The sequence below is a fragment of the Mytilus californianus genome, unplaced genomic scaffold (assembly GCF_021869535.1).
Source record: "Mytilus californianus isolate M0D057914Y unplaced genomic scaffold, xbMytCali1.0.p SCAF_8, whole genome shotgun sequence".
NCBI lineage: Eukaryota > Metazoa > Mollusca > Bivalvia > Mytilida > Mytilidae > Mytilus > Mytilus californianus.
The window spans coordinates 9,698,400-9,720,785 of record NW_026262734.1 but is presented as its reverse complement, the minus strand read 5'-3'; the positions used below and the strand labels follow the sequence as shown (position 1 = coordinate 9,720,785).

General features: G+C 33.4%; 2 protein-coding genes across 3 annotated transcripts; one reads left to right on the top strand and one right to left on the bottom strand.

Moving 5' to 3' along the window:
- Window positions 1-7,248: 7,248 nt before the first annotated feature.
- On the bottom strand, window positions 7,249-19,099 carry LOC127710438 (lim and transglutaminase domain protein ltd-1-like). The gene is made up of 7 exons (XM_052216277.1): window positions 18,521-19,099; window positions 12,656-12,919; window positions 11,577-11,945; window positions 10,997-11,128; window positions 10,473-10,555; window positions 9,787-9,933; window positions 7,249-9,107 (listed from the first exon to the last, which is right to left on the bottom strand). Exons 1-7 carry the CDS (start codon window positions 18,947-18,949, stop codon window positions 7,754-7,756), a joined length of 2,778 nt encoding a protein of 925 aa, XP_052072237.1. The 5' UTR covers window positions 18,950-19,099; the 3' UTR covers window positions 7,249-7,753.
- On the top strand, window positions 19,016-21,777 carry LOC127710451 (uncharacterized). Of its 2 annotated transcripts, none has more exons than XM_052216306.1 (2): window positions 19,016-19,081; window positions 19,761-21,777. In XM_052216306.1, the coding sequence occupies exon 2, from the start codon at window positions 19,797-19,799 to the stop codon at window positions 20,700-20,702; it is 906 nt and encodes a 301-aa protein (XP_052072266.1). In that variant the 5' UTR covers window positions 19,016-19,081; window positions 19,761-19,796; the 3' UTR covers window positions 20,703-21,777. The 2 variants fall into 2 exon arrangements, with proteins under 2 accessions (XP_052072266.1, XP_052072267.1); XM_052216307.1 differs by having other exon boundaries at window positions 19,020-19,069.
- Window positions 21,778-22,386: the final 609 nt, after the last annotated feature.

Here is a 22,386-nt window from a genome sequence, read left to right as displayed (position 1 = left end):
CAGACTGTTTGTTGCCTTCTACCTGTCTGTTTTGTTATTTTTATTGTCAGGTTGCCGTGTCGTTAGCGTATACCTCACAACTCCATTTATTCAATATTCTAAACATCTTAAGAAATTCATGAAATTATAAATTTCAAGGGTACTTATTTCAACAAACAAACAGAACAAAAAACAAAATAAAACAGACAAAGCTTAACATCCACTACAAACGTCAATGCTGACGACTAATCGTGACGTATCCAGACATGCTTCTTCTATTCGTGCATTGGTTCCATCAAATGATTGTAAAAAGGGCGGCAGATACCAAGGAGATATTCAAAACTCATCAACTGAAGAGAAAGTGACAAGCTATTGTAATCCACGAAAGACGACGAAGAGACAAATAAGCCTACAAAATACGACATGGAAAATAAAAGACTGAGCAACACGGTCCCCACTAAAACTGGAGATGATAAAAGGTTTCCTTTTTTATTAGTCATTTTGGTATATGTCACATTGTGTTTTTTACAGACCCCTTTAAACAATCAATCAATAATAACGTTAAACTAATAAGTATCACTTTTGATCTAAACCAGAACAAATTTGATGACAGAACCATGTCAATTACTTAACAACACCATGCCAATTTTCAATAGTATGCTTTATTAGCGTAAACTACAATTTCAATGTTAAAAGATTGACGTAAAATAGTTAATCAAGCAATCTTTCAGGGGAGTAATGACCAAATCACTGTTCTTAACACTCCTCGATATGACGGCGTTATGTTACTACCTATGACTTATTATTTGGAAAACAATTTGTCTATCCGATATCAGTGATTTTGTATTTGCATTTTATCTTACTTATTTGCATGAGATTTTCCTGCAATAAAGGAAAAATTATTTAAAACCACCAAATTTGCCACATTTTGAGATCCTTGCATTAATATTTAGTTATGAATAGATTCTTTGGCACAATATGTCTTATACAAAAACATAAATGTGAGTCTGTATATATATTTTTTGTCAAAACTGATGCGCCTTGTTAATTTTAGCAAAAACTGTACATTAAAATGTCTATTATGAATCTTTGTTGTGTCACGGTGATATCACAAATACAATTCACTTCCTACAGTCACTAGACTAAAACCGTACTAAATTTGTCAACAAGAGTTAACTTGAATTTGAAATTTTCTAAAAAAAGATAAGTCTTTTGGCAATGTCAGGCGACAAATACGAGTTCAACGCTTCATCCTCCTTTTAAAATGTTTGTTAAAACTTGACAACGAAGGACATCTGTCACGAAAACGAACACATTTGTATCTGAAAAAGATGAACATGGATTTAAAAACGAAATTGTTTTTTTTTTCTTTTTATGAAAGTCTCTGGTAATAATTTTTTGATACTATCAAATCTGCAGTTTGAGCAATCTTTAAGTATTTTGTTGTGTTTACATCTCATTTTATGGAGTAAAACATAAGGTTGTAAGAACCGTAAAGTAGACACATGAAGCGGGATAAAATACTAAGAAATTTTAATAATAAAGATTGAAAAAATGATAATGGTCTTGATGTGAAAAAAATTGAGACGATAATTGGTCCTATTACTTCATCATCTTTTAAGCAACGATCTGTGAGTCAACCCACACTTAAATGAAGGGATGCGACAAGAGACATTTTTTCGCTATTAAATTTGCAAACAAGGTTTATTCTTCAAGTCTTCTAAATTATGTAAATATTATTGATAAACAGATGTAATAATCTGGTTACTTTAGGGCAGAAAAGTCACTATGATATCATTAACATTTCAAAATTTACATATTTGTCTTAAAATGACCATTTTACTAATATTTCTATTTGCTAAATTCGATATGAGCCAAGGCTTTAACGCAATATGTTTTACCCACAGTGACATCCTGTAGCTTAATATAATTTAGGATGTGGGGTCTTTCCTCTATCTAAATATAGGCAATAGTAGTTTACCGATGTTAATATCTCGTACATCGATTAAGTAGACGAATCGAGCTGACAAACAAAAACTTACGGAATCCCATCAACTCCAACAGGTGCAAGACCTGCTATGCATCCAACACCCGCCATGCGAATGCCCCTTGAGTCAAAATCAGAAATAGGACACAACAGGTGAAATTTACAAAATGGACAACTTTTTTGGAATCTAAAGATCTAAGACTGCGAAAACATGTCGCTAGTAAGGTTAGGTACAGACATATCGTTTTTGTCAACCACTTTGTAATGCTCGTCATAACACTTATGTAGGGTCGATTTAGTCATTCTTCCTCATTACTGCAGTTTTTGTTAAGGATTACATCCCTTCTAAAGAAGTCCATATAATGTGAACATGCACGAGCGAACGTATCGATTGAGATATGATAACGCCATATGATGGGTTATTGAGTGAAGGACATCATTTATATATCTGAAAATAAATTAAAGAAAGGATTTGTTTTGTCTTTAAGATGGTTTTAGTGTATTCTGCTTCGTGTAAGTACAAGAACAAGTCGACCGTGGAAGTGCCCAAGGAGTAACAACTGGAATGCCGACAGTCTGTTGAAACCTCAATCCACAAACATGTCGATTAAAAAAGTCCAGCTTTATGATATTATATTCGGTGTATTTTTCTTTTGACTCCTATAAAGGGGCTTTATTGGCAGTTATTACATTTTTTCATTAAATGCAAAATGTTTAAAACCCTAGTATTAATATGAAGGCAAAATCCAAAAATATTAAAACCAATTCCTATCATTTTGTCATTTTGGTGCTTGTAGAACATCAGAATAATATTTATTAGATTTATAATCCCCTTCTTATTTTCGAGTTTAAGGGAACAACAAGTGGCCTTATCATACCTTCACCTTTTGTGTCTTTTCTGTTTATTCCATATTAACTTGAATTAAACAAATATAAATTCATTCACGAAAGAGGAATTTTTTTAATATAGAAAGTCCGTCCTTCTCTGGATCTCGTTTAGTTTTAACACAAATATCCCGTCTTTATAGTGGATACCTAAATTTCAGGAAAATTCTTGTGAAGAATACATAGCCAGGTCGTCAAAATTTTCGGCTGAACATGTTTAAAAGATTGAATACTACTTCTCATTAAACAGTTTTTTCTTCAACAATGGTAATCGTACATACACATTCCTTGTTTAAGATCATGAAAAATCTAACTTTGTGAAGAACCACACTGATCATAACAACAAATACACCGAAGGTCGATACCCCTGCTGATGGACTGTTAGTCCATGAGGTTATCACCAACCCAGTAGCGAATACGGATATTGTTTCATTAAAATTTGTTGTTATAAAGTTTTGAAATCATTTAGAATTAAGAAATTTATCTCCCTCATGCACAGCCCTGTCGTGTCCAGCTTAGGCTATACTTTATGTCGTTTTTTGTTTGATCAGCTCTTTAATGTTTTTATTAGGTTTTGGATTTCCAAATATTCCGTCATTAAGCATCACTGAAGAGACATTAATTGTCGAAATGCGCATCTGGTGTAGTAAAGATATTACCGTTAATGTTGTTACGCGATATCATCAAAATGCTTGACGTTTTGATCGACGACATATTTGTTGAGTTTGATAGACTGATATTTCAAAAGATAGTCGGTATTCCAATGGGCACTAATTGTTCATCCCAACAGAACGACTTGTTATGGTACACATATGAAGAACAATTATTACAAAACCCTCTCAAAGAAATGGCATCTTGTAAAGTTCTTTAATTTCTCTTTCAGATACAGTGATGACGTCCTGTTACTCACTAAGCGAATAACCAATATTGCAGTGAATGCTTGCATCTCATATATTCCAGTGATCTTAGGATGAAACTACCGGAAGAAAAAAGTCTACTTGATATATTTGTTCCTTCATAATGACACAAATGGACGACATCAAATTAGTTACTATGACAGACTTGATGATTTCAACTTTCCAATTGTAAATTTTCCATTTCTCTACAGCAGCGTGTCGTCTGCTCCAACGTATGATGTTTATATTTCTCAACTAAAACATTACCTGGTGCATCTTCACACTATATGAACTACATTAGCAGGGGTATTCTACTGAAAGACTGAAAACAACACTACGTAAGTTTTACGGTCATCATCACGATTTGGTTGACGGATATGATGTATCTGTGTCTCAACTCGTAAGCGACAAGTTTTCGCGATCTTAGATCTTTTTGAAGCAGAATAGTAGTCCAATCTGTAAATTAACCGATTGTGACATTTTGATTGAGTGTGGATTCGCATGGCGGGTGAAACAAGCATAGCAAGAGACGCTCATCCTGTTGACGCATTTGGTCTCGCTCTTTTTAGGAGTTCATGCGATTCACTGTTTTTTTTTTACCTTGATTTGTATTTTCTTCATGGGTAAAAGAGATTTTAATATTGGTTTACTACTGTTGGTTGCCTCTAATTTGATTTATACTTAACGTTCAGCTAAAACTGTTTAGTCTATTTTTATGACATAAGACATGAATCTTCATTTTCCCATTATGAACTTTATATGTTTATGTAACAATATTCCAGTAGCACCAGCAAATGAAGTATATATCTTTAAAAAAATTTAAAAAGATATTCCAGTGCAACCAAAATAAAAATATGTCAAAGAAGAACTGACATAGTCCTGTCCAAAAGAATTAACTGTTTATACAGAGATATGTCCCGCCTGTCTGCAGACAATTCGAAAAAAAAACAATCAGATGGATAGCAACATTAAAACAATCCAAAGTAGCTGGACCATGACATTTGGGACAGGGTCTCAAAATAGTCGTCAAACTGATATGTACCGACAGTAATGCAGCTTTATAGAAAATATCGTTGATCTATCACAGGTAGTTCCTTTCAAACTAACTTAAGCAGAAAACTTTACATTGAAAATTGCTTATTAATTGAAAGTCGCTGGACCTTGACCTAGGGGACAGGGCTTGGAAAATACCGTCAAACTGAATTGTGATGATAGTTATGCAACATTATTCAAAACGTCATTGATCTATCACAAGTAGTTCCTATCAAACTAACTTAAGCAGAAAATTTAACATTGAAAATTGCTTATCAATTGAAATTCGCAGGACCTTGACCTAGGGGACAGGACTTCGAAAAAGCCGTCAAACTGATATGTACTGATAATAATGCAGCTTTATACAAAATATCATAGATTTTAACAGAACACTTAACAATTGTTGACACATCCTCCTCCGCTGTCGCTGCCGCCGGAAAAGCAATACCCAAGTCTAGCTTTGCGACATTCGTTTTCGTTTGGCGAGACCAAAATTACAAGACTTACACTAAAAAGAAAACTCAAAACTCGCCAAATAAACAGGTAGGAAACTCAGGTGCTTCAGAAAGAGTTCCTTTTCACTAGTGTCGTCCGTCGTGTTTTTCTTTCTTAACATACATCTGTTAATTAGTCTAAACGTAATATATCTGTGGTCACATGTGACATATATTCCATAACAATCAACCAAATCATGAGTACGTTCGTAAACTGTCGAAGAAATTACATTACCATTAAATATTCTTAGTTCTAAAGCTTCTTTAGAGCGTTATCAGTAATCACCTATGGATGTCCTGCTACATAAACATGTCAAGTTCCCATTTAGAAAGTTCAAGTTATCCCTTATGCACACAGATAAGTTCTCAACAGACTTTACTATCAATTTCTATATACGGTCAATGTACGAAGCAGACCTAAATGTATATGTGTTCTACTGTATTTCATGTTCAATTGAATACATATAGTCAATTAAGCCACCAAATTTTTTTTTAGATCACCAATTTGTAGCGGAACATGAGGTTAAAAGATAATGCTGACATCTGTTTGTTCTTTACGAATCCTTCGTAACCTTTCTGCGTCATACAGATAAAGGAACAAATCGGCGAGAAGAGTAGCTAATTTGGTTCCAATATGAATGCCGACTGTCTGTTGCATGTTGTGAATGTAAAAAATCAAGCATCCTAATTTAAAGTTTAAGAGAACTTTTTGTTAGTGGTATAGTGTAGTAAAGTATAATATGGCCCTTTTTAAACAATATAGGCCAAGTCTACTTGTGTAATTAGTCAAAAGGTTTTTTATTGTTGCACTAGGAGGGGAACTTGTTTGTCAGGTATTGTTTCCCCGCATGATTTCCACAATAAAGTTTGAAGTTCACACGTTGCTTCAATCGGAGTTCTGAATGTTGTCTTAACAGAAGTTAACCTTCGTGTCTTTAAGGATTTGCGACAAATGCTAAATATATGAGTAAATGAACACTTGAGGCGCATATTTACTACAAATTGGAATACCAATTTCTTGCAGGAAGATTAACAAAATGTATCGTCCATAAAAAAAAAATCCAGTATGTTTGAAATGTCACGTTGATGTTTTTCTGTGTGGAATCAGCGTGCTTTTCAGCGAAGTACGTAGGACATGAATCTGATATCTGTATGAAACTCCAACATTGGTAAAAAAAAGTGTTAAAATTATTTGTAGTTGATCAGTACATGTACATAGGTTTAACATTTTACTACAACAACAGTTGTTTTATCGAATATGAATGTCCTTGCGAAAAGTGGTGGCCGAGCAAACGGAAATATGATTGCTAAAATTCTCAAAAACCAAAGACTTTGGATATACATGTATTGGTCCTATTCTTCATTAAACACTACTGTTTTCGTCAAAAGTTGACTTATATGTCCAATGTTCGGGGTTACATTGAAAACAAACCTTTTTAATTTATTAATGTATTATGATTTGTTTCATGTTCACAAGTCACTGTATATAAGCACTTACTTTCTTACTTACTTTATATGGTTTAGAATGTACAGAAGAGTCAGGCTTCGTGAAGGTAGAAATACATACAATATATCATAGTTTAATCTTAGCAACCTTGTTGTGTTTATTGTCATCCTGAATATGAGCCCTGCTGCGTACCGATACACCAAGTTGTATTTTTAACGTGCTATTTCACAAGGTAACACACATTCTGCAAGAAGATATGTCACCGGCACTAACCGGACATATTATTCTGACTCCGAGACTACCAGTCTTTGCTCCTACTCCATAATGCCGAATGGCTAGCGGGTAAAGCAGCAAATACAAATTTCCATGTCGGTCGGGGATCGAACCGCAGACTTGAGACCATCGAGGCAGTTCAAAATAAACAAAATGATTTCTTTTTTTCCCCTTTCTTTGTTTATCACTGGAATTTCAGTTTCAGATACATATTGGGCCAGCTGTATGTGCTGATTGAAAAATATAACAATCATATTACATATAAATTTAATTCCATAATATAATAACCAACATTAGCGAAGCTGCCATTTAATAAATTAAGCACATTTATTTTAATAACAATATCAAGACAACATCCTGCATTAAATGATTGCATTAAGTGTATATACTTTTGTAAGAATATAAATAGCACTATTTATCTTTATTGAACAGAAGGTAACAATTTGATTACTGCTAGCAATGCTTGAACATGTTTTAACTCAAAATTCTTAATTTTCATACCTGTACTTGCAACAATTTGCTGAAATAGTGCGCTGAAAAATCATTGTAACTTCTGCAAGTGCATGTAAACTGCAATAAAATATTTAACGTCACTTGATTTTTGGTCTTCTTGTTACAAGTTGCATGAAAATTTTACACCTCATTAGTTTCATTTTTGGCATTTTAAAGTTATTTGATTAACTCGATTAAAACTATTAATAAATTGCACAACTTTGGTGAATATTAATTTAAAAGTTCTGTAGCAGAATTATGTGGTAGATCATATTTCCGTTTCACCATCATCTACAAGTTCAAAGTCCAACAAATGAGCAAAAATTGAAGCATCTCTTTCTGCTGTAAACCTAGCATATATTTTTGCTGTTCCACGTGTTTTTCCGGTATTTATATTTCCTTCCCAGGTGAATCCTAACTTCCGTTTTAAATGATACCAAATTTCTCCTATCACTAGGAACACTTCCACTGCTTGTGGTACGTCCAGTCTAAACATGTATCGTTTGTTTGTCATCAAGTCACCTGACACTGGCTCGTGAAGGGTGCACCTTTGCCATCGATGGTAGGTTTTAGGGAACACAGTTACGTTCGGGTTAGCCTCCTGATTTATTATAAGATAACGATATGCACAATCTAAAGTCTGGCCTTCCTTGTCAGAACTTGACGCATAGAGCGAAAATATGTAGTATCCATCCCTTGGACAACGAATCATATAAGTTGCATGTGTGTCCGTCCTTGACCTAAGAAATACGTAGCGGTCAATGTCGGTTACTGATTCGTCACTTGTATCATAAAACTGAAAAGTGTGTGTTATTTTGTTTTCCTTGTTAAGTTTAAATATTATTTCCAAATTCTGTCCATTTGATACGATCAGCGGATCTACTTGGTTTTCACAAGATATATTAAGATTCTCCATTACTGGAGTTGGTCCATAAAACGGAACCGGGGGATACGCAGGGGCAGGTTCGCCTATGATACGAGTACAGTTTACAAGAAAAGAACAAGCACTTTCTAAACATTCTGAATGCCAATAATCACCAGTGTAAATAGAAAAATAATATAGTCCCCGTCTTGGTAAATTGATAGTAAATATCACTTCGTTTTTCACATGACGGAGCAGTATTCGACCTTCAAGTAACCTCGCTTCAACAGATTTGTCATAAGACTCTAATAAGGATCCAAAACCTAAAATTTTCGGAGCCACAACTCTTACTTCTACCATTCCTGTATCAGTTGTCAAAGTTCCTCCATAATTTGAATAAAATTTTAACCCGTAATTAAAAAATGGAGACTTAACAACCGGTAAACTAATAAATTCCGAAAAAGGAAGTGGTATGTCTAGCAGTTGCCATGATGCATCATCTGGATAATGTTGATAAATATAATCCTCTGGGTCAGTCAAAAAATAAAATTCGTCATATTTGTGAAACATTTCAGGCAAGTCATCTTTATGACCTGTCACATGACGAGCCGCCCACGTGCAGTTAACAAAGCGCCAGTTTCCATCGATTGCTACCGCTGTCCATGAATTCCTGAACGTCCCACTGTCCATTTTCATTCCTGGTTTGTAACCGGCACCTTTGGAATATCCCAAAATAATTTCACAATGCAGTCCTGCAAAACTGAAAAATGGTTTTAAATTAGTTTGAGAATATGTTTAACTTTGCAAAAATATAAACTGGTGTGACTGTGACCAAAATATTTGAAAATCCAAAACCGATAAAAAAAAAGTCTATAAACCAAAAAACAAAAAGTATAGCCAAAAGCAGGACAAGTGATCAGAGCTTATAAAAGGTATGTGCTTTGAATATTGAAATGTACTTTGAATATTTAAATGAGCTTTCTATGATTTATGTGCTCAGTATATTCAAAATGCGAGTATGGGTTTTTCTCATTGTTTTTTGAAGGTTTTTTTTATGACATATAATTGCTGACTTCTAAGTCATTTGGTCTCTGGTGGATTGTTGTCATAATGGCGATCGTACCATACCACATCGTCTTATTTTTATGTTTGTGTACTTTATTTTTGCTTTTTATTGTAAATATGATTTTCTCTATGTCATTTGGTCTCTGGTGGAGAGTTTTCTGATTGGCAATCATAGCACATCTCCTTATTTTTATATCTGTCTATGATTTGCATGTATTTGTTGCATCCTGTGTAATGATTATTTGCATGAATGTCTTATGGGGTTCAAAAGCACAATGCGAATAATATTGTAATGTTACTACTCTTATTGACTTTTTAAATAAAGCTCATTTGATTGATTTTATCTAATTTAAAAATGATCCTGATAAACTTACTTGCAAAGTTTTTTAAAGAGTTGATGATAAGTCTCTTTACCACTTCGTACTCCTTTTAGCAATGTCATAGCTTGCATATTTGGTCTGATTATTTCATTAACATTGTGTTTACTCAGATCTTTGGCTATCACCCATCGGAATATCACTCTGAAAAATCATAGTTTTAATAAATTGTGTCTTCATTGAACAGTGCTGAAGAACTAAAGGGTTTTGTTCAGTTGATATTTTCAGTAAATTTGACTATTTAATTTATAATTCATTCGAGATTATTCATAATAACATTCACTATATTTTTGTAAAATGCATTGATATTTCCTGGATTCACTGATTTAATATTAAACCCATAAAAAAACACAGTAATTCATTCACATATTTTAATTCTACTAATCTTTTAGTAAATAGATTCACTTAATGAAATCACAAAGGATTTCAAATACATGTACTAGATTTCAGTTACCATTTATTTTAATATTTTAAAAGGTATCTATTTTTTGCTAAAATGTGTTGTTCTTCATTCATATGAATCGTTTTTACAAACACAGGGAATTATCAATCGAAACATATATTTTTACTCTTAATTTGGGGCTATTCAAATTTTGAAATTCGTTTGAAATGCTTTAATATTTCAAATTCTTTTTATTGTTTCTTTCCACATAGTGCTCTTACAAATCTTTTTATATACAAACCTAGCCTTTTCAAGTTCAGTTTCACATTCACGTGTCAAATCTTTGATTAAATCTGTAAAGGAACTGTAGTCTTGATTGGCACACTACAAACGATAACAAAATTCATCAAAGATACCAGGCTTATAATTTGATACGCCAACCATGAGTTTAATCTTAATAAGACTCATCAGTGGCGCTCGAATCAAAACAGATGAAAGGCCAAATCAAATAAGAAGTTGGAGATTATTAACAGCCGACAATTCCTACAAATTGTGCCAAAAATGGTTATGGCAATCTAGGCCTGGGAATAGAAAAACCTTCATCTTTTTATAAATAATAAATTAACACAATAATGAACATATCAATGATATTTCATGGCAATACAAGTACTGAATACTGGGCTTGTGATACCCTCGGAAACGAAACGTCCACCAAAAATCTGATTATGTGTTTACAGTAATTAGCAGTATCATCTCTATCTTCCTATATTGTTATTCTTTATATTCACTATATTTGAATAAAAAAAATTATTCAAAGCGTTTTACCTCGATAGCACGTTTATCCAACTGTTCAAAAACTTCAGGTGACTTGTACAGTTCCCCTTTCTTTGTTTCTGGGGACATTGTTGCAGGTTTCATTGAATGGTCATATATAGCTGTTCTGTCAAATTCCTTGTCCTGTTAAACAAATATTAAAATAAAGTAAACTACTTAAAATTAGACTCTGACAGAAAAAAATAGAAAAGTTTCCTCTGAATAATGTGACTAGATAATCAATAAAAATATTTTTATACTTCGACCCTGTAATATATCAATGAACATTTTTCAGCAACTATTCAGATAAAAACCAGCACAAATCCTTTGATACAATAGAAAAACAAAGGATATGGGGTATCCATCCATATGCACTAGTACTTCTGCATGGGGTATTTTTCTTTTGCAATTGATATTGTGTTTTTTGCCTATACGTTTTCCCTTATATACAGAATCATCTAGTACTCACTTAAGATTAACAACATATAGTTTTTATAGATATGTTGTTTTCTACTTTATACAGCATATTAATTGACTGTGTAAGGGTACATTCATTATATATCCCTTCTTGTAAATTTAAATATGTACGTACCTTCTCCGAAATCAAGAGCATCATTTCGAATCCATGACGATCCAGCATCTTTGCTGTTCTAGTTTTCTCCTCTGTTGATATTTTGTCCATCATTGTTTTCAGTTTTTCTTCTCTCATACGTCTGAAATGTTCTTCTATTCTTTCCCTCTCAGCCATTAAATTAGGGGTACTTCCCGAAAGTGACATCTGCTCAAAACTTGACAGAAGCTCGGAAGCTGCTCTTTCTTTTTCGTAACCAATGGTTTCATCCAACCTTCTCATCTCTTTTTCTCTCTCTTCCAATAAAAATCTTTGTAATCGTTCTTCCTCTTCTCTGTGCCTCTGTTCTAAAATGAACTGACCTTGGAAAACACCACTGGTTTCAAAGTCCTGAAATGTAAGAAAATCTTACAATACACACTATTAAGCGAAAAGAACAACAAAAAATAGTCATGGAATTAGTCGCTTCAAAGTTCTTTATCACATGACTATCATATCTTCAACTTCGTATTTTACTTGGCTATTTATTTATTCGAGAGCCACTGATGAGTCTTGTGTAGACGAAACGCGCGTCTGACCTTCACAAGTTTAACCCTGGTATCTATGACGAGTTTATTTATGATATAGGTAGTGTATTGTCAACTGTTTTAGCATTATCGTAACTTAATTCATGATACCTGTCCTATCACCAAATGCAATATAATTTTGAATCTATGCACGAGTATAACCAAAAATAATTTAAAAAGTATATACTTCTCCATAATGTGTTATTCTTTATAAAAAATCCTTTAGTCGCAAAAGGTCAAAAGACAGTCAAGTGAAAATATTCTATATCTATTTTTTATGTAAGGGCACATTTTTCTAGTACTTAACGCATCCGGTAGAAATTAGTATAGCCTGACAAATTCGCCCTGGGTAGTATATTTGAAAGTTATCTGAAACGCATGCAAGATTCTTGACCAGCGAAATTGCCAATGAACCCGTTCTTGAACATGCAATAGGTAGTTATAGAAGCCCGTCAAACGTGCATGTTTGTGTAAAGAATTTTCGAAAGACTTTTAAAAACGATGTGAAAAGAGAACATTTAAAAGTAATCTTACACTGAAGCTTTGCAGTGGTGGCTTCGGTCGTAGATAGCTCGTTGCTGACATGGTACTATAGTCCATGCTATGAGGCGTCTGCATAAAGCTTGATATATCATTCATAGTACTCCTTGGTGTAACGCTGACCAGACTAGAATCTACGGTGCTGTTTCCTCTAGGTGTTGAAGCTCTTGTTACCTTGGGACTAACCCTTGGGCTATTCCGAGGGCTAGGGACTGGTTTTGGACTAGAACTTCTCGAAAGATTGTTTTCTCCTGGTAGCTGTGAACAGAAATATTTGGAAATGTTAGATGGAAAATAAGAAATTTACAGATATAGTGACAATTCATAATAAGAAGCTCTCCTGAACATCTAGCCATAGTATTCAAACTTTGCCAGCTTTCCTAGTTTCCGTCTACCCATGAGAATAAAAACTATCAAGTAATTCACTGAATTTTCTCACATATTTTATATTTCTAAATTACATACTTTTGCTATATCATTTTCTTTTCAACAATTTACATAGTTCACTTGTAACTATTTGCCTTAAGGGGTACCATCAAGATTTATAACATGCAATTTACACAATTAATTGTTATTTGACAAGTTATAGAGACATCAAGACTGTTACAATCTGTGGGAAATACTGAAAAATGTTTTGAGCTTTAATAAACTTGGAATAGGATGAAATATTGCAAATTAAATGCAAACTGGTGCTAGTTCGTAAATTATGGACCCTTAGTATTCTGATAACGACATTAGGAATGTTATGCCTAAGATGTATGAAATAATCCGATTAAGTTGTCGTACATACAAAAACTACACATTTTTGTGTATAATAAATATCAGAAATAACTTTAAAAGTGTGTCAAAGTGATAAAATAGACGCGTTGGATCAATTGTTTTTGCTTTTTCATTTATTGTTTGTATTCGTGTTAAGGTATCTTGATAATTAGTTCTTCTGAGTAGTACAAACGATAATATATTATATATTGATTGCATGTACAATTATAGATTTATAAATCATAAGTTAGTAAACAAAAATAAAACATGGCCGATCTTACCTGTAAATTACCTGTAAAAAGGTAACAGTAGAGTTATCAGATGATATGGTCTATTGCTACTCGTATTGCATTAAGACATACAATACATTTATGTGATTATGGGAGTATACCAAAGATTGATTGATCTGTGACTATTTAACGTTCAGTGGCAAACATTACATGTATATTAAGAACGATAGCATGCTAGCTCACAAGGTAGAGGTTCACAGTAAACTAGATACCCTTACCGGACACACCACTCTGAGTACGAGCTAACTCGTCTTTGCTCTTACTACTTAATGTCGCATAGAAGCGACAAATACCAATTTTGACCTATTTCCTTGGGTCGATCACACTTGGGCGAGCACACTACAAATCAATCACAGGCTCGGACTTAATCTGTAAATAGTATAAAGAGCTTTTAACCTTTTTAGTTTCAAAGACATTAGACGTGCTTAGATTTTTTGGTTTTGATTTTTTTTTATTGGGTTTTTTTTCTGGGGGAGAGGTCAAGGAATATACCATGACATAACATATACATCATAAAGTTTAAATGTAAAGTACATCTAAAAATACATTTTGCAAATGAATACAGAATAATGCTATTCTCTAACCGTTTGAAAATGTAGAACGGTGAAACGCCTCGGTAGCCATAGCCCCTATTGAATTCTTTAACATATTATCGAGACCCATGGCCATGCAGGGCGAATAAGAGTTTGTATGCGCTTGTTCATCATTAACTACGGTATATTGACCGCTTGATAACTATTTTCGTTTACTTGTGTTGTTATGTTGCTTTTTCATAAATGCTTCTCGTTTTATTCACACAAGATGAAGTGAATGACAAAGTCTAGATTTGTTTCGCTAGTTATACTATGTATAGTAGTTACTCAAACAGCTGATCTCAAATATGTTAAAGGTAATGTACAGGAGACAATAGTATTTACTGCAAAATAATTATGTACCATAAAAAGCAATGCTTTTATGGCAGTTCTTCATCTTCACAACATGCGCACAGTAGAAATTGTTCATCACTGGACTTTCCCACACTAAATCCCTTGCCAAAGTGGGGAGTCCGTTTGGCTATACCAGGGTATAAATTCGCAGCCACGTTTTGTCGGAATGGTGACGCAAAATCCGATGACATGCTGTCTCTTCACGTTTAAGAACCCTTTCAACAACTCTCTGGATGTTCTCTAGGTGTTGTGTTGTGAGTAAAAATTATGCCCCTATCAAACATGCTCTTATCTCCTATTGTCATTCAAAATGTCCCGCCCATCACCTTAACTCTCTGAGTGGTCCATATGTAGTCTGTTGCAGACAAAATGTTATCCCTATCCAAAATGACCTTATATCCTATCAGCGGTCAACATTACTCGCCCATTATCCCAATAGTCCCCTCTGCAGAACCTATTTTATATATTTTTTAATTTTTTCTTGTCTCGTCCTGGATATGCAAGAAATAGTTGACACTGGACGTTAAGCAACCAACAATCAAACAATCAACCAAGTTCCACCGAATGGTCCTACCGAAGTCATTCACACTTATGTTATTTGTAAATTTCTTCATATCTTTTAAACAAAAATGATAAAACACGTTTAGATTTTTGAATTGTTAAAAACAATAGACATTTCACAATTTCTAACAGAGTGAATATTCATTTCCTTCTGTGTATGTATGCGTTATTTTCTTTGTTATCTTTTTAATCAAAAATGTTTCAAGAAATGCTTTTAAAATTTTAAATCGTTATAAACAATAGATTTAAAAATTCTTTCACAATTCACAACAGATCTAAAGTAGTAAATATTCACATTCTTCTGTATGTTCTGTGTATGCATGTCTATTTGTTTAAGCTTTTAATATCTAAGAACTCTATAAAAACAAAGAATATGTAATATTCAGTTTCACTGTGTCTTGTATACTTTCCATTTTTAAAACTGTCGTAGACAGCGGAAAATCTTTGAAATTAAACAGCTTAAAGCGGACGATTTTACAATCCTGTTAACACGATGCCCAACAAATTTTAACTGCATTCAATTTTTTGGAATAACAATGCATATCAATTATATTTGACAAGGTATATACCGAATATATATTCTTCGTATGAATAATAGGAAATGTGGACTGGATGAACACGAGATTGTGTTCCAACAACATAAGTAAACAAAAGATCACTAGAGTGTCCTCAGCCAAGAAGATGACACTGACACAAAATAGAAAAAGCGGTCTACTATTAACCATTAAAATCACCAAAAAATAAACATGATTTGAACAGTATTACATGAGTTCTTAATAATGCTTAAAAGTTATTGCAGAATTCTATGACAAAACGTAGAGTCACCAAAATTAAGAACCTGAAATTGTGTTTCTGGAATTGATATAGTAGTACTTCTAGCATGATATTAAAGAATAGTTTCGTTTGTAGATTTAAAATCCAATTTGTACAATGTGATAAGGAAATCCGTATTGGGATTAAAACTTAATTTTAGTGATTTATAGAGCGAGGAACTGTTGCTTTCTATATCAACAAATCTCTATGTCATGTGAAATGAGTCGATAAAAGGCATCAATCTCGTCAATTCCTCATTGTCAAACTGGGTTTTGTGGATCAAGATGTAATATTGTAGAAATGTTTCAATTTAATGACAATACTGGAGAATCGGATTCATTTGTATACGAGATAAATTGTTTATAGTTGACAAGTCTACGGATGTAAACGTTAATAATGTCTGTCATAATGACGAATCTCCAGGATAGACTTTCAGCACTGCCAACCGGCATTATAGCCGTCCGAACAGCTGCTTATGCAGTGTGTCAAACATGCGACTTGATTATATACATACCTGGAAGCTGATAGATGAAAGGAAAGTGTAAACGTTACATTTTATTTGACACTCATGTCAAATTTGTTAGACATTTATAAACGAGCGATTCAAATAATTTAATATATTTCATATTAATAATAACTTCATTTCCATATATTTGTGAATGGCTAATATACGTATTTTCAATATATATCTAACATATATTTCAATATTATTTGAACATTAAGTTACTTTATTTAAATGTCTCATAAAACCAAAAACAATGGCTTGTCCATGGGTGTGAACTTTGCGTTTTGTGACATAGTTTTAAACAAATGCGTTCGTGGTACATATTTTAACTTTTCCCATTCTCATCATGGTATTACATGTTAAACGTTAACCCTTTGCTATGTCGAATTTTGGTTGTCATTTAATATATTGTCCGGTGGTTGGAACCCCCCATCTTTTGGGCGATCAATGCATTTGAATGGGAACATATAGTTGGAACCCACCCTTTATCCAAGATTTGGAACCCCCCCCTTTTGAAAATGGCTTGATCCGCCCCTGAGATGCAATAGGTAACACTAAATAAAATCTGCTGTACATGAATGGAAAATCAATTCGTAATGGTATCTGAACTGCAGACAAAAGACTGCAGTGTTTCCCTGGAGGTTGTTTGGCCCTGCACCTCAGTCATTGTTCATTTATATCACTGCACCTCAGTCATGGCTCGTTTATATTACATAAAGGCGAGTCATATCTCTGTGTCAACAGCTTATTTACCAATGTATTTGTTTTTACCATATATTTTTGAAGCTACAAATAGAATGACTGATACTCAGTACAGCAAAAACACCGAGTGAGTACACGATAGATAAACCTTTATTAATAGCAATAGGGAAGATAGGTCCTACTGTATCCGTCGCAGTGATAGTCAGTAAAAAGTAAAATCACAAAAATACTGAACTCCGAGGAAAATTCAAAAAGGAAAGTCCCTAATCAAATAGCAAAATTAAAAGCTCAAACACACCAAACGAATGGATAACAACTGTCATATTCCTGACTTGGTACAGGCATTTTCTTATGTAGAAAATGGTGGATTGAACCTGGTTTTATAGCTAGCTAAACATCTCACTTGTAAGACAGTCGCATAATAGGGTGTTCAAGCCCAGATATATAAACTACCATTTATTCAAATTAAAAAATAGCATGCAAAGGTTTTAAATAAAACCCATCTGTAAGGAAGTCAAGAAGAGCACAACACTGATAATTGTGATGTCTTGTTAAGTTGAAATCCGTTTGAGATCATTGTATATCCTATAGGTATATAATAAATATTAAAGTCAAAGACTAGTTTTAATTTCAAAGAACTAAAATTTAGTTATCAGTTTAAATCGCTCTTACAGATGGTTTTAATGCCTACTGCAACGCGTTTATTTTAAAAGAAAGTTCGTTCTTGATAATTACGGCGACGTTTTCAGAGCCATATCTTTATTTTAAGCAATGAAGCATACTTAAATACACTTTATTTATATCAACATTAAGTCATGAATAGTAAATACCTTTTATTGATTAGTTTGCATTAGGTGCGTTTTATATGACTATCGAAGACTTTGAGTCATGAATGAACACGGATATATGCGTCAGCTGGGGTAGGCCAGGGTATAAAACGGTCCTTATACGGTCCTTATACGTAGCCTCATAAATGGCTCAAGATGGTTCCAACACACTTTGTGTGATCTTATAATATACAATGCCTGAATCTACAAAAACCTTAAACTACAAAACATTTATATCAAGAATATTCTCTTCAGTTTTTATATCCAACCTGGGACTAATAGATAATGTACTATGACTATGTATTAGTCTCAGATCCAACTGGTCTTTTATTTTGTACTGGGTAGTCAAAAAGATCAGTCAAATCGTACTAAGTCTGTTTCTCATCAATAGTATTTTCTGTGATTAATTATAATCACAACATACATGATGAGATAGTCATACATTAAACGATTGTAATAAACTTAACAATTAATACCTGTATAACATATCCCGTGGACGGCAAGGCATTCTCTATTATGTCTAATGGTTGTCTCTCATATCGGACCTGGTCCAAAAGTTTACCAACGTGAGATTTGCAATAAACTTCTTTGTCTGAAGTCCCATTAGCGTCATTTCTGTGAAATGTCTGCATTGTCAACGGTAGTCCACATATCCGACATCGAAAACATTGTTTATGGAATAAAACTCCAACATTGACTTGATCTGAGGTTCTAACCCTGCGGTAACACCGGTAGCAAGGGTCCTTTGGGTCGGGATTAGGCTTTCGTTCAAATCTGAATTCATACAATGTCGCCCTTTCATACGTAAAAGAATATTTGTACGATCCATCTTCTCCTCGGCCCTCCTGGACGTCAATCTTTACTGGAACATCCATGTCCCCAGACATTTTATGTGTTAATAACATCCATTTTGTTTACGTGAAATACCACAATGTTGATATATAAAATTGTACAGGTAATCTGACCTTAAACTGTCATACCTGTGTGGCCCGGTAACTAGCAGTATGGAAAACAATCTATAAAATGTAATATTGCAGGTAAAACATAATTAATCATTATATGTTTACAACAGTAAAATAATGAATCGGTAATAGTACATAATTTACAGATAATATAATAGTTTGAAGCATTTTTTAAAAATTATTACACAACTTAATGTCACCGTGGCAGTTTATCAGAAGAGTACAGCTATTATACTAGTACTAGATTAATGGAATGAACGCTAACGCAAATTGGATAAAATACCAGTGGCGGATACAGGGAGTGGGGGTGTCAACGTATATTTGTTCCGCCTAACAGAAGTTCCACTGGAAACTTTGTTATAAACAATGTCATAATATCTGTTCCTGTTGGAACAAATATTCTATACCATTTATTCCGTTAGGAACATTTACTGTAATATTTATTCCAGTGGAAATAATATTCCAGAATATTGTTTCCATTTGGAACTTAAATTATGAAGGAACTTCTATTCCGTGACAGTCTCCTCTTCTATTAGTGATCATATTGTATTATATACTAGTACTTTCAATTGAATTATACATATATTAGTATATAGTAACTTAACATGATAGAATTTCTATGTTATAAATTTCATGTATTGGTTGAACATAACTTAAGATGTTAGTAAATAAGTTGTCTGCTTGGAAACTTAGAAATGTCCGGAAACGGTTTACTTCAAATTTTACTTTGGATATTTTCTAACTTCCGTTTCAGAAAGGGGGCGTGGCAATCATGTAAACAAATAAAGTGATGGAAGACGAAGTTGTTGCGGACATAGTGTCTTCTCTTAAAGAACTAAATGATAAAGAAGAGCAGTTGATTAAATATAGTAGAGACATTTTGAGAGAGGAAAATGGTTTTTCAGTATTCGTAGATGACAAGATAAAGAAACTGTTCAGTCTTGCGTTTGTTTACAAAAATGTTTTCCAAAAGCATAACGTTAAAACAAAGGAGGAATTTGAACGATTGATTAGAAAATATTTTAGGCATTCAGATGTTAGAGACTTACACGATGAATTAGTTGACACTGAGGATGAATGGGATTCTATCCTTAAAGACCTTGATCAAAGAATGGGTGCTTTGTCTAATGGAAAAGTATTAAGTATTGGAGATAAATCACCTGTTGATGCTGAGCTGGTGGATGCACGCTCAGGTAAAGCTACTTCCATAAATCAGTTCTTAACAGGAGGAAAGCACATTGTTCTGGTTTTACTTAGACATTTCGCGTGATTACCATGACGAAATCACGTTGCACAGCTTGAAGAAGCCATAGATGACATTACAAAAGCAAACGGGTCAGTAATTCTTATTTCATTTGGACTAAAAGAAGGTGCGGAAAAGTGGTTAGAAGAAACAAAGTCGAGTTTCCCGATGCTTTTGGATACTGAAAGACGCATATATTTAGCGTTTGGTCTTCCAAGATCGGTAGCAAAAGTGTGGGGTGTTGGTAGTATGGTATACTATGCTGAGAAGATGACACAGGGTATACCACTACCGAAACCTTATGAAAACATCCATGACGATGCAATCCAGATGGGAGGCGATTTCATTATAAATAAAAATGGAGATGTTACCTTTTTGTATTGCAGTAAAAATTCGAGCGATAGACCATTAATTCCAACGTTGCTTGAAGCTCTTAAAGATTGTGAGAAATAAATGTGACAAAACTAAGTTTACAACCAAATTGCTGGACTTTAATATAGTATTTGATTATCGACAAGAAAGTGTATGATAGTTATAGCTGAAAACAGAGCATGTTGGCTTTAGCTGGATCGAACTTCTTGTCATCATATGCTTAAATTCCGTATTTTGTTGTGTTTTAGCAGTTACATAATTATTGTTTATTCATTGATTTATAAATTGTATATGGTCCAAGGACACAGTTATCGTCCTTTGGTTTTCGTTGTGTACGAATATAGTCCCTAGTGTGAACAGTGTATAACTTGCATTTTTTTTTATACATTTTCCAATTTATTTCTTGATATATTATGCATTAAATGTTAAGTAAGGGGATGAAATTACATGTTAAAAAAAATTTGGGTGCTGAATCTTTATGTTAAGTAGTGATTTGGTCCAGTTAAAAAAGGTCAAAAATTAGAATGTCTGAAGCTGTCAAACTGAATTTTAGCCCCCCTTAACACAGAATTGTCAATATTTTGAGTTAGAGCTGGTAGAAGTTTCTATAATTTTGATATTATTTGTATCAATAGTAGTATACTACACTGTAAACATCTTTTTGAGATAGAGCAGGACTGGTGCGATTTTTTTAATTTGAATTTATTGTCTAAAAGAAATGCACTACGAAATAACTGTGTTCTCGGGCTATATGTGGCTGCCAATGCTTTTTTTTTTTTTTTTTTTTATTAATTTCTTACAGCATTACTAAGTTAACACACTTTTGCAGTTCGACTATATGACAATAAGAAATACGATAAAACAATATAGCGTCGTGTCATAATACAACATGAATTCGCTCATTTGCATTACATGACTTCAATCCCCTATTGTTTTATGACAGCAAATATTTGTTTCCTTATAATAATAAATCCATAAAGAAAATACTTCTGAATTGAAGGGGTGTACGAGCCAAGTATTAACAAATTAGTACACATTTTATGTTGTAAATGATAAACTTATTGAACTGGACTAACATAGTTACTTTTTATTCCATTTTTTATAACTTTAATTGATGATTTAAAATGTCAGAATACAAATACATATGTTCAAACTCTTTAAAGTCATTTTTTAGTTACAACAAACAAAAGAACAATGTCAATTGGACCTGCTCTGATACGATAACTGCACTTGAATTTTTACTAGAAAACATTTTTGTTCGCTATGGAGATTCCGTAAGTCGTCGAGTTATCGGAATTCCAATGGGGACTAACTGTGCACCACGTATAGCGGACCTGTTTCTGTATTGTTATGAGTTACAATTTATGACTAAAATCAGCAAAGACCCATCGAAACAACATCTGATACAAAAATTTTATAACACATTTAGATATTTTGATAATATATTGGCTCTCAATAATGACGACTTCAGTATGTACACTAAAGAGATGTATCCTGCTGAACTGACTTTAAATAAAGCTAATACTAACAATTAATGAACACTGCCCTTTCCTGGATCTTGGTATCTATATCTTTAACGGGAAGCTTAATACCAAAATTTACGATAAAAGAGATGATTTTTCATTTCTTATTGTTAATTATCCATTTTTAAATGGTGACGTTCCCTTGTCACCATCTTATGGTGTTTATATATCGCGACTTCTTCGATTCGCTCGTGTATGAAACAACATATTTGATTTTAACGAAAAAAAATCTCTGTATTACC